Source organism: Solanum tuberosum, unplaced genomic scaffold (assembly GCF_000226075.1).
Source record: "Solanum tuberosum cultivar DM 1-3 516 R44 unplaced genomic scaffold, SolTub_3.0 scf00142, whole genome shotgun sequence".
Taxonomy (NCBI): domain Eukaryota; kingdom Viridiplantae; phylum Streptophyta; class Magnoliopsida; order Solanales; family Solanaceae; genus Solanum; species Solanum tuberosum.
Window position 1 is genome coordinate 793,882 of NW_006239067.1, and position 14,088 is coordinate 807,969.

At 32.5% G+C, this 14,088-nt stretch overlaps 2 protein-coding genes across 2 annotated transcripts in view; one reads left to right on the top strand and one right to left on the bottom strand.

Annotated features, from left to right (window-relative positions):
- The window catches only part of LOC102600052 (putative pentatricopeptide repeat-containing protein At3g23330), a 24,862-nt gene extending 16,039 nt beyond the window's left edge, over nt 1-8,823 (top strand). The window contains exons 2-5 of the mRNA XM_015310794.1: nt 932-975; nt 6,540-8,436; nt 8,613-8,681; nt 8,767-8,823. Of these exons, the coding sequence (XP_015166280.1) occupies nt 932-975; nt 6,540-8,436; nt 8,613-8,681; nt 8,767-8,823 (2,067 nt within the window). The remainder of the gene's footprint in view (nt 1-931; nt 976-6,539; nt 8,437-8,612; nt 8,682-8,766) is intronic.
- Nucleotides 8,824-8,864: 41 nt separating this feature from the next.
- LOC102600371 (L-ascorbate oxidase homolog) lies at nt 8,865-12,273 on the bottom strand. The gene is made up of 2 exons (XM_006352080.2): nt 10,712-12,273; nt 8,865-10,600 (listed from the first exon to the last, which is right to left on the bottom strand). Exons 1-2 carry the CDS (start codon nt 12,079-12,081, stop codon nt 10,300-10,302), a joined length of 1,671 nt encoding a protein of 556 aa, XP_006352142.1. The 5' UTR covers nt 12,082-12,273; the 3' UTR covers nt 8,865-10,299.
- Between the last annotated feature and the right edge of the window lie 1,815 nt (nt 12,274-14,088).

A 14,088-nucleotide genomic window follows, 5' to 3' on the forward strand; every position in this document is an offset into this window, starting at 1 on the left:
TTAAGAGTTAAGTTCAAGAGTTAAGAAGTAAGTCAAGCAAGTCTTCAAAGTTGTTCAAGCAAAATGTGTGTGTGTTTGTATAAAGCGAGAGAAAATTGTATATATACATATATTTTCGTTCCCCTTTCTCCCCTCTCCCAGATCTCGCTTGCCACTCTCCCAGATCTCGCTCGCTCGCTTACTCGCCTCTCTCACTTTATACAATTGATCTTTTTGTATATGTATACCAAAGCAGATTATACAACTGTTTTTTTTTTGTATATGTCTAGCGAATTATACATATATATGTTTGCTATGGAGCGCAATTATGCAAACTTTGTTATAGTATACAAATATGAATTTTGTGTTTGCTATATGTGAAAGTTGCTCTTTTTTAAAAATGGTGGGCACATAAGGGGTTGTTAAAATAATATGGTTTCGTTGGGGGTCTGACACGTCGAAAACACCTGGTATATTATCAAAACTATCCCTCTTAGTTTGTGTCGAAGGACAATTCTTGTTTCTAATTACATTAATAGGTCCAGAGCTAATAGAATTATTTTTGGAGCTATCAGACATGGAAGAATTGATAGGGTCCTTCGAATTGTTAAGGGCTTCAAATTTATTATTGCACTGGAATTGGAAAGTTTTGACCAAAATAAGCTACTTTAAAAACCAATTCACCAAACTTATTTAATTCATACCAGATGAAGTTTTGTGAATATTATTTTAACAATGGGCAACACAAGTAAAAGTTTTGTTGAATATTGTTGGATATGCAAAACATTCCTTACAGCAACATTTTTTTATAATATGACATGTGGTCAGTTTAAAAAATGGAGGAATATGACTTTAACAGAGTGTTGTAACTGACAGTCACGTTTTTGAGGTAAAACGTTAATATGAGTAACGTTTTATAGCTAAATTTGCAGGATTTATTCTAAATTTGCAGGAGTCGAAGACCCGTGATTGGATTCTTAGTAAACGTTACTCAGAGTAACGTTTTACACCTAAAACGTTACCATGAAGTACGTTTATACTACTTTTGTAAAAAAATTTAAAAGTGTATTAGTTTGGTGAATTAGTTTTTAAAATAGCTTATTTTGGTCAATGCTTCTGGAATTGGTTGATAATATTGCTGGGATTTAAATTAAGATTATCTGAATTTTCATGGACTTTAGGCCTGAAACTAGCTCTTGTGTTGTTGATATCAATAGCAATATGAGAAACAGAACGACTCCCGTATTCAAAAGATAAAAAGTTGTTTCTGGAATTAGGAAGTTTACCTGAGTCGGCCGCAATTTTTTCATTAATACCTGGTGAGCTTAAGTGGATCGTATTAGTTGTAGATTAATGAATGACTGTGATACCTCTGAATTTGCAATCTTTTCGAGTAAACTTTACCATTTGCCATTCCTCTGTGCCCTTTTTACCATTCGTATCGTCTTTGGAGCTGGATGGTGTTGTTGGCGCTTTTCGGTACATGCATCTTCCAATTGTGTGGCCTAATCAGCCGCATTTCGTACATAAGAAACCTTCACCTTCGTAGACGATGCTCTATTTATGGCTACCAAACTGTATGCAGCTTATAATCGAATCCTCTATTGGGATCTAAACGCAAAGTCTTGCATACCTACCTCGTAGGGTAGACCTTGTATACGAATCAATTTTTAATAGTCTACCAATAGAGTTTTCAATCTTTTTTAGTAGAATTCCATCGTAGAATTCAATTGGTAATTGTGGAAGTCTCACCCATACAACTGAGTATGTGAGTGTGGCCTTCTCAGGGATGAAGTTTGGTGTCCATCTTTGGATTGAGAGAAAGTGGTTGTTTATAAACCAAGGACGATTCTGTAGAACTTTGTTCATATTTTCTTCCTTTGAAAACTTAACTATGAAGTAGTTTGACCCCAAATTGATGAGAGGGAATTGCTCCATGGGGTTCCATAACTTTTGTATTTTTTCTCTCAAGTATTGATGAGTGATTTGTTTACCTAGCTAGGAGCTTAATGATGAGGGAATGTTTTCAAGGTGTGTACAATCTTTCGTTGTCTGTCTCGGAAAGGAGAATGGTTTTAATGCCATTAGTGGCTTTATCTAGTTTGTCATGATTAATTTGGACAGTTGGTGCATTAACACCAGCTAGATCGCTGCACTCCTCCATGCTTAAATCAGCCATATGCTCATTGTCCATCAATTTTGTCTGGAAGCTCTCTCTTGTGGGGATCTAAATCAATATATCGGGAGAATATTGTCGATGATTACATTTATGGCGTTACTGTTCACAGTACAGAGAATTATTTGACTCTTTTCAGCTTCAATATTATTTACCTTCATTGCTCAATTAAATAGAGAATAATTTCTTAAGAGAAATAAAATATGCATAAACCATTTCAATTTTTAATTCGTTGTTTCATTTTTATTAGAGGGCCTAAAAATTCCTATTTCAAAATTGCTCATTTTAATTCTTATCTTTCATTGTTCATTATTTTTACTTATGTGAACAAAATATACATGTTAAGTTTTTTGTTTTTTTAAATGGCGACGATGTTCTCAAGCAGCGGCGGATCTATAAGGCCCGTGGGGTGCCACACCACCCATAAGATTCGACGAAAACTCTCTCTCTCTCTACATATATATATTAAACAAGCCACCCAGTGAATCAAAACACTCCGTGGTGCCAGTGGCAAAGGGTTATATAATCTGGGTGGAGATCTCGGGATTAAATCCTGGTGAATGCTTTTTTAAAAAAAATAAATTGACAGCACAACAAAAATATTGAATCCCGCTGAATGCTTCTAAGTTCTAACAATTCTTTTCTTTTCTTTTTTTTCTTTGTTTCTAAATTCTAATTGTTATATTGATTTATTATAAAGTATATTACTCCTAATAAATAATTATTTTTGATTAATTTAATTTATTAAATTTTGACTTTTCTTTATAATTTATTAGTTAATATTTATTAAAAGATATAAAAGCTAAAAAGAAAAGTTTTTTCTCTCTTCAAACTGAAAACCATGTTGGTATTCTTCTCCAAATATCAACCTCCCTCGTCTAGATTTGAGTTACCAATTCGATACTTTCACAATTCATATGTGAGGTGCTAATTCCAAATTCTTCAACTTACAAGGAATTTGTGATTTGACAAAGGCATTGAATGAGAGTTTGAGACAGATTTTGTGGAAACTTATTCACTTGTTTATTTACTTGTGAAGTTGACTCTAATTTTACATGTTGATACGATAATTGTGAAGATCGAGGACATTTCTATTCACAAAGAACATAAAAATGAAGTGTGGAATAACGTTGAAAACTCATCGAGGTCAATTTTAATTGAATGATGAATATTTTATGACATTAGTAATAGTATTGAAAGTTTTAACTTTGTGATCTTAGTCGAATGCAGGGTGTGAATTTGTAGTATGCATAATACATAAATTGTGATCTTATTATTGTTCATATTTTGTTGTTTGACTTGTCATATCGACTGAAAAGACGAATAATTCAATTTGAAGTCTAAATTGATTTAATCGATAAATTTACTTAGCACCCAGTGATTTTAAATTCTGAATCTGCCTCTGTTCTCATGGTAATAGTACATTTTGCATAACCTAGAAATCCTTTGATCTTTGTCACAATGTACATTTTCAACTTCCTTCATAAATTGATTGTTTTTAAAAAAAAAATTGTAATTTAGTGCGAATTTTTTAAAATTATTTTATTTAATAGGGCTAATAAGGCTTGGTTCTAAGTAAAATAGAATTTTTACTTAATTTATAAAAAAAATCATTTTAAATTTACTGTTTTACGGACAAATTTCCTAATATTACTATATAAGAAGAGTGAATAAAATTCACTCTTCTTTCGACACGTGGCACCAAGATGGCCCACCTACTTTTATATTTGGTTTTTGAAGATGGCCCACCTATCACAAAGATGGCCCACCTACTTTTATACACTCCTCTTTCATTATATTTTAATTTTTTCCTTTTTAAATAGTACTAAAAAATAAATTTAAAATATTACAAATTCGATTAACTCTCAAAATTTTACGCGAATTGTATAATTAAGACGAAGGGAATAACATATATTATTTGAAAAATTACTATATAATTACTACTCTTCTTATATAGTAATATTTTAATTTTTTCCTTTTTAAATAGTACTAAAAAATAAATTTAAAATATTACAAATTCGATTAACTCTCAAAATTTTACGCGAATTGTATAATTAAGACGAATGGAATAACATATATTATTTGAAAAATTACTATATAATTACTACTCTTCTTATATAGTAATATTTTAATTTTTTCCTTTTTAAATAGTACTAAAAAATAAATTTAAAATATCACAAATTCGATTAACTCTCAAAATTTTACGCGAATTCTATAATTAAGACGAAGGGAATAACATATATTATTTGAAAAATTACTATATAATTACTACTCTTCTTATATAGTAATATTTTAATTTTTTCCTTTTTAAATAGTACTAAAAAATAAATTTAAAATATCACAAATTCGATTAACTCTCAAAATTTTACGCGAATTCTATAATTAAGACGAAGGGAATAACATATATTATTTGAAAAATTACTATATAATTACTACTCTTCTTATATAGTAATATTTTAATTTTTTCCTTTTTAAATAGTACTAAAAAATAAATTTAAAATATCACAAATTCGATTAACTCTCAAAATTTTACGCGAATTCTATAATTAAGACGAAGGGAATAACATATATTATTTGAAAAATTACTATATAATTACTACTCTTCTTATATAGTAATATTTTAATTTTTTCCTTTTTAAATAGTACTAAAAAATAAATTTAAAATATTACAAATTCGATTAACTCTCAAAATTTTACGCGAATTGTATAATTAAGACGAAGGGAATAACATATATTATTTGAAAAATTACATTAAGAATACCATAAACCACAATAGTTAACAACTTACAATATTTGAAAAACATATTAACTCTCAAAATTTCACATGTGTCACATAAATTGGGACAAATGGAGTAACATATATTATTTGAAATTACGTTAAGAATATTATTAATCACAACTTAAAGTATTTAAAAATACATAACATATATTATTTGAAAATAATGTAAAAAATATTATAAATCATAATAATTAACAATTTAACGGATATTGTGCCCGTGCTTCCATTTAGAAGTGAGAATGTTTAGGAGCTTAGGGTTAGTCAGTCAATTGACCGATTTGCCCTTCTTCTTCAACTTCCTCTATTTACTACAAAAATAGTACTAAAAATCAATTTAAAATATTAAAATTTTGGTTAATTCTTGAAATTTCACATGTATTGCATAATATAATAGAGTAGTAACATATATTATTTGAAAATTATATAAATAGTACTAAAATATAGTTTAAAATAGTACTAAGAATTTGATTAACTCTCGAAATTTCATATGTACTGCGTAATTGAGATTGAGTGAGAAATATATATTATTTGAAAAATAGAATAAATATGTGATATTATTAGAAAGAGCTTTAATATATATTTTAAAAATTATTTTGTCTTCCGTATATGATTTTCTGCATATATGTGGAGTTTTAAAGTTTTTAACATTTTAATATAGAAATATGATTATTTGAAAATTTTAGTACTTTCTTCATTTAAATTTTTCCTTGTTTTTCTTTTAATTTGTTCTAGATTTAAAAATTACATAAAAAGTACTTAAAATCACAATGTAATAATATAAGATATTAAAAAAACATAATTAAAAATCATAAAAGAAATTTTATTGACTCTTTAATTCCATATTGAAACATAAGAAGTTTGTTTGAAAATAACATAAAAAGTAACGTAAATTAAAGTAAAATAACAACTACAAATATTTAAGAATCATATAAGAAATTTAGTTGACTTTCGTAAAAGTACCTACGTCACATAAAATGGAACAGAAAGAGTAATATATATTATTTGAAAATGATATAAGAAGTGCTATAAATCACAATAAATTAACAACTTCAAAATATATTTAACAAAATCACATACAAAAAATTATATAACTCTCCAAATTTCATCGGTGTCACATAAATTGAAACAAAGAACTACTCCCAATTTATGTTATTTACTTTCCTTTTTAGTCAGTCCCAAAAGAATGTCACATTTCTATATTAAGTAACAATTTGATTATAAAATATTTATTTTACCCTTAATGAAATAATTTACAGTCATACAAATTTATATCATTCATTTTGGACCACAAATTTTAAAAGTCTTCATTTCTTATTTAAACTCCGTGGCGAATCAAACTACCTCACATAAAATGAGATGGAGGAAGTAATATACATTGGGCCCGCGCTGGCACGGGAACCTAATAACTAGTAGTATATAGAAAACAAAATAGAGATGAATTGATCAATAAGAATTGGGTGGAATGTTACCTTCAAGGCCGGTTAAGGACATCGGATCGGAAACAAAAAAAAAACAGAGATGGATTGTAGTTTAGATTGCAATAGAATATTACAACTCTTTTTCAAATGTTCAATAAAATGAATGTTCAAATTTTGATTCATTCAGAGAAGAAAGGTGGAGTTTGTTGGAGAAAATTGTGAATGAAGACACAATCTCCAGAGCTGCTACAATTATTACAATGATATGGAAGAAATACGCAGGGTTTGCGTTTCTTTACCCTCATCATCTTCTAAAATCTTCTATACTTTCAGTTTTAAGTAATGCTATAAATCCAGTTCCCATAAAGCTTCAACATTATTCTTCTTCGCCTTTGCTTCCAGTCAATGTCCAAGTCATTCATGCCAAGAAAATCAAAGACGGGTCTGCTCGCGACTTACCTATCAGTAACTACGTTTTAAATCTTTACACAAAAAGTAACCATTTAGCCTCTGCACAGAAGCTGTTTGATGAAATTACTCAAAAAGATGTTCGAACGTGGACGATACTCATATCGGGTTTTTCTCTATTTGGGTTTAACGGAAATGCATTATCGTTGTTCATTAAGATGCGAAAAGAGGGTATTGTTATTCCTAATGAGTTCACTTTATCTAGTGTTTTCAAGTGTTGTTATAGTGTTAGTAACGGGCTTAGATTAGGAAAGTCCATACATGGCTGGATTGTCGTTACTGCTGCAGTTGATTTGGATGTTGCTTTGGAGAATGCTATACTTGATCTTTATGTTAAATGTGAGTCTTTGGATTATGCTAAACACTTCTTTGAACGGATGAGTGATAAAAACGTCGTATCTTGGAATATAATGCTGGCAGGATATCTCGGTACAGATGATATGGAGACAAGTGTCAAACTTTTTAAAATAATGCCTGAAAAAGATGTTTCCAGTTGGAATACAATCATTGATGGACTTTTGCAACATGGGTTTGATAGGGATGCCCTTAAGCTCCTACGTCAAATGGCCTTAGATGGGACTTCTTTTAACAATGTTACATTTTCTATATCATCAGCGTTGATGTCTTCGCTTAAAAATCTTGAATTAGGAAGGCAAATCCATGGTAAAGTGATGAGGTTGTCAATGTACAAAGACACGCTTGTAAGGGCCTCGTTAATTTTTATGTACAGCAAATGTGGTCAGATGGAGAAGGCTTCTAGGATTTTCCAAGAATTCCATCAAGGTATTGTTGAAGTACAACATTCACATTCTGTTCCGTGGAGTACAATTATATCAGGTTATATTCACAATAGCATGCTGAAAGATGCTTTACAAGTCTTTAGCTCCATGGTACGTGATCAATTGGAAGTTGATGTGTTTACACTGTCGAGCATTCTTAGTGCTTCTGCAAGTAGTGGGCTTTTGGAACTTGGCTGGCAGATTCATGGCTTTGTCCAAAAGCTTGGACACATATGTGACATAATTTTTATTTCAGCAATTATTGACATGTATGCCAAATGTGGAAAGTTAGATTCTGCTCTGCTGTTTTTTGAGCAAACCCAAACTCGGAATATTGTGGTATGGACTACTATGATAAACAGTTATGCTATACATGGAAAAGGATCTGATGCTGTTCAGCTATTTGAGCTTATGCTGAATCAGAGGATTGCACCAAATGAAGTAAGTTTCATTAGTGTTTTAACTGCGTGTGGTCATGCAGGTTTGGTGAAAGAAGGATGCAAGTATTTTAGGTTGATGAAACAAGTTTATGGCATCAAGCCTGGTGTTGAACATTTCTCTTGTATGGTTGATCTTTTTGGCCGAGCAGGTTGTTTAGATGAGGCTTATGATTTCATTCATGAGAAGGGCATCTCTAACATGTCTGAAGTTTGGAAGGTACTCTTATCTTCTTGCTTGGTGCACAAAAATGTAAAGATGGCAAGACATGTTTCTGAGAAATTGCTACAACTTCAGCCAAGTGAACACAGTCCTTACATTCTGTTGTCAAATACTTGTTCAGAGCATGAAAATTGGGATGAAGCATCAAAATTAAGGGGTTTGATGCAGGAAAGGAAAGTTATGAAACATCCGGGTCAATCATGGACTTAGTTAATGAATGAAACCAAGAATTTCACATGGTTGTTATGAGGAAAAAATCAGCAACTAAGTTAAAGATTTATCGAAACAACCTTCCGTGCAACTGAAGACACGCACCTCTGAGAGCGAGATAAGTTTGGGAATGTGAGATGCAGGAGAGGAAGAGAAGAGCAGGCACATATGGATACAGCTTCGGATCACCAGATGTATCATTTGCAGCCCCTGTTATGACTTTGATCATGTTACTATTTATTTTTTTGAGTGACCAAGAACAGCAATTGATCAGTTATGACTTTGTGGAATATGTAGTCACAGTTCCCTCAGATTGCCGGACTAACTTCAACTGACATAGCAGAATCTAATTAGAGGTGATTACATATCCAGTGAAATCCCACAAGTGGGTCTGGAGAGGGTAGAATGTACGCAGACCTTACCACTACCTTGTGGATTATATTTGAAATAGTACGAAGATCATGTGACTTTATGCTTTCTGTTTAAAATGTTGTGCCTTTAAGTCCCAGTAGTCGTATTTGTGGAACCTTTATATCCACTAGAGTAACTTCTCTTTGGGGACAGTTTGTAACCGGGTGTCTTTTACTATTCTTAGTTTTCAACAGTAAAACATGCTCATATCCATTTACATTAGCACCAATGATATCCAGAAACCATATTGATGAATGTCTTCTTTTCCAGGTAGCAACTCTCAGCTTTCTCCACCTCATTGGAAATTCAACGTTCTAAATACATACATGTGTATAGCTTTTCACGAACTATAATTTATAGATGATGTTATTGTGTCTTTTCACTACCAGGCGATGCTGTTAAAAGAGGATGCCCATGAAGATTTAAATTGAACATGAAGGGTTAGATATTCACAATTATGTGCAGTAAGTCATTTCTACGAAATCGGTACTTCAATTTCTAATTTCTATTGAGAAATCTCTTATTCTCCTGTATGAAGATGTTAATATATTTGGGACTAGCATTTTATTTGATGTCTACATTCACAACCCATGTAAAATTAACCCAAGAGTTGAGCTTTACTTGTACAAGACTCTGTATTTGCCACCCTAATTGGATTGTATCACTTATATATGATGCTCAAAGAACTTCTCAACTTGAGTTTTAAAGCGCAAAAATATGGTATAAGCCTCATTTTTGTAACTCATAGGAAATAACCATGTAAATTTGCTAAAGTCATCAATGAAAGAAACATAATAACAAAATTTATTGCTAGAAAATTGTTGAGAAGGATCCCATACACAAGTGTGGATCAATTCAAGAGGATAAGGAATGCTAGAACTGAAAATAAAAAATGGCTACTTATGACTCTTCCCATATGAATTGGATTATTGGAGTTCAGATTGCATTATGTTTATCTTTTGTGTATTCAACAATGAATAAAGATATATCATTATGGAATACTCCTAATTATTAAAAGTAAACAGTTAAAAAGCTGAAACCAAAGTAGAAAGAAGATAAAGGTAGAAAAAATAAATAGTACCAAGGAGGATAAGAAACATTCATTGTCCACTTATTTAAAAGTGATTTGATCAATGCAATAAGTTACAAATAAAAAACTTCTTGCCTATGCTATTCAAAACAAAAAAGAAGGAATTTATATTCCCCTTGGACAGAAGACCAGCCAATTTTCTCTTCAGTTGTTTCAACTCTTCGATCCCTTTCACATATAAATATCCTACTCGTAATTTTTTGTCTTTTCTTTGAGTAAGCTAAAATCCTCACTCTAACTCAAAATATTAACCCTACATGAAAGATTCTTTGCCATAAAGCATCAGAGTTAGGAGAAAAAAGTTATTATGAAATCATAATTACGAATATTTACACAGAATAAGGTTTTGGAAGAGGCATATCCTTGATGATTCCACACAAGACATCATTGTCTGGCATGTTATATTCATCTTTCAAATCTCTTTTTGGAGAAAGGGCGCTAAAGTAAAGTTGTTGCCCCAAGTATTGTCTTTCCACTGAGTTGGATCTCAGGTTCCAAAGACCAGCATTATCAAGAGTGGTCATTATGGCTGCCCATGAGTTGGGATAAACTTGGATGGTATTCCTGGATACTGCATCAAGCAAATTGTAGTTCTTCCTCTTCTCTGGGGTCCATTTTCCAGGTTCAATCCTGCATGCACAAGGTAATTTAATTATATTACTATTGTAATACCCATGATTTCAACTTTACAAGTTCAATTTTTAATATTCCAGGATAATACTCATAATTAAAGGTACTCACGCAACAGCGAAGAAGGAGTATCCGGCCAAGTGAAAAGATTGTACACTCTTTTCATGGTTCTCAAAGATGATCTCCACAAAGTTACGGTAAGTGACTTTAACTACATTGGGTGCGAGTGTGATCTTCTCTTCTGCTTTCCCAGCTGGAGGTTCATATTCATCCTTCATAAGGTCATATTTGAAGATCTTATCTTCAACACCATAGTATTCAACCAACTTAATTGGGGTTGTAGGGTTCACATGTGAGACACCATTGATGGCATATCGGAGCTTTCCGTCCACAGTCCCGGCTGTATTCACAAGTTTGATGGTGCGTGTAATGTTGATTTGGCCGTAGTGGTATGATCCTTGTGGATTAGGTCTAGCTGCACTTGCCGTTAAATTCCAACGGAAAGAGCGAAATTGGTTGAGTGACCAAGCCCAACCAATTGGGGCTTTTGGCAACTCTGGTGAGGCAGGGCCATTGCCATTAGTGTAACGGATTATGGATGTAGCAGTGTGGGGTTCCTTGGTGAATCGCGTAGAGGCCACAAGGAGGTAATCCTTGGGATCTTTATCAGCAGTCACTAAGACAGAGACGCATTGTCCCAAGTGAATATCTAGTGAATCATACATGTTTTGCACAACGTGAGATCCTTCCATTTCCACCAATTTCATGGTATGCCCTTGGATTCTAACATTGATGGAATCCTTCATACCAGCATTACAAAACCTATACCTATATGTCTTTCCAGGGGTCATAGAGAACAGTGGCTCATCTTTTCCATCGCCTTTTCCACCTTTTCCATTGATGATTATTCCATCAGGCCTTCCCATCGAGCGCCCACTGTCCAAAAACTTTCTCAATTGAGTATGACTTTTGGTGTACCAATCACTCACCAAGACAAAGAACTCATCGGCAGGGTTAATATCAAAGGGGATGGGAATCAATGCCCGACTATGGACACTTATTCCACCATATCCACCAGCTGCTCGATGCAAAGCTGTGGTGGGGTAGTAAAAAAAGCTTCCAATTTGATCCTTGACCTGGAAATGGTATGTGAAATTGCTCCCTGGAGGAATGGGACAATTGGTGCCAAGGGTGCCTTCTTGCCAAGAGTTTTTCCTCTGTTGGATGCCATTCCATGTGAAAAGGAATGGCTCATCCAACTGGTTGAAGACATTGACAACAATGTTATTATTGGATGTGCCATTGATTATGGGTCCTGGAAATTTATCATTGATCAAAATAACTTGCTGAGGAACACCAAGAGGAGAGATGGTACCATAAGTCACTTTCCATTCAAAGGTCAAAATAGGATCTCCTCCTTTCACTAGTGATGTTGAAAGACACAACACTATCAACACAAGACCAAATCTCAACTTTTCCATCTTATCTTTTCCTTTTTTCAATTTTTTTCTCAGTTTAATTTTAATAGAAACAATAAAATGAGTTTCTATTGATAAAAAAGACAATCAAAGAAATGATTGTGCATTATGTTGAGAGTGACTAACTTACCTTTTTATTTATTAAGTGGTATGTGAGGTTGTTTGGTGAGGTAAGATTAGTGATTGATTGTTGGCCAAACAAAAATATCCGTAAAAGTTTCAACACTCGTCCGCATGCATCGTTTGCTCAATGGTTTTTGCAATTGTTTGTTATTACATATAATAATAAAAAATTGTGAAGTTCCACTTATTTTTAAAGAAGAAAAAAACACCATATGTTATGAATATATTGAAGTGCGCATTCTTTTCTGAATGATTGATGCATCATTCATTAGAACTCTTCTTAATATTCAAATTTTGGCACATAATTTCAATTTGTTATTTAAATTGGATTCAAATGGCAAGATAATATTTTTTTACCTTTAAATATGTATCTGTCTATTTTAATATCCTACAAGGATACGTTAGAAAAAATAAAGTACCTAATTTCTTTTAAAATAGTCACTCTACATCTATCCATCTATATCTATATTTATCTATATTATATTGAAATCATAACAGTCCTTGAAAAGGTTGATTGAACTTTTTGCCATTCATTAAAAGCTTCTACAAAATCTTCACAACTATAACCTACATGAAACTAGCCCAATCTAACAATGCACAATTTAAACAGCTCATAACTCAATGAAAACACTCCGACGATTTTAGATCAACAATACACATGATAAAGCCATCAATCACAATTCCCTCACTAAAGCAATCACAAGCTCATCGTGATAAAGATATGCAATACAATGAAATGCAATGCCAAGTATGGTGATGCATGCATGGCCTAGTGATACACATCCACGGTCTCTCAGTCTGGGAGACATGAGAGACTTATCAATATATGCATCTGTCGTGGCGTGCGACATAAACCTCGTTAATAGAATTTGTTGTGGCGTGCGACACATCCCTGGATAATAGAATTTGTTGCGGTGTGCGACAAGTCCCTCGATAATAGAATATGTCGTGGTGTGCGACACGTCCCTCGATAATAAAATTTGTCATGACGTGTGACACATCCCTTGAATCATAATATCCGTCGCAGCGCACGACACATCCCTCAAAATGGTAAATCCTCTTTAATTCCTTATTTTTCCTCAATTCACATAATACTTGCTGCAACTATGTCTAAAAACCAATGCAAATGACATGTTCACACAATAATGTGGAGAGGACCATTTCCATAACAATGCACAATTCCCAACAACACAATCATGATACAATATCAACAATAAATCAATAAACCTTTCAAATTATTGCCAACACATCACACATCAAAAAGATATACCTTGGTTATATTTTAAATTATTTTTTTTGAATGTATCCTAATTTTGGTCTAATTCTTCTTCTGATGATCGATTCAACCTCTGATAAAATAGATATACCTTGGTTATATTTCATCTCTTCAAAAAATTTAGTAATGAACATATAAAATTATGGAATGAATCTTTTTTTTAAAGCAAAAGTTTTACTACTCAAAACTTCCAAAAATCACAACGTTTCAACAACATTCCTAAACCAACTTCACAATCTAATCTAACATGACTTGGAGCAACTATAGATAGGGGTAAAACAGAAATTTTATGAAAGTTTTCTAAAATGGCCTTCCGGGTCATTACAATTTTAAACCCCACTGATCATTTAACTGAACTTATGTGACACTGATAATGCTGAGTTGGAAAAATACATGATCGCACGGTTTGACAACAAAGTAAATAAGGTATGTTACATTAAAAATATTTCAATTATAATAATAATAATAATAATAATCATTTTAAAAATAATAATAATAATAATAAAGAAAACCTATCTTCCTCAACAATCCCCACCCCACCCCAATTTCTGACCCTCTCTCCTTCGTCCCCAACCCTATCTCTTCTCTTTTTCTTCATCTTCTTCTTGGAA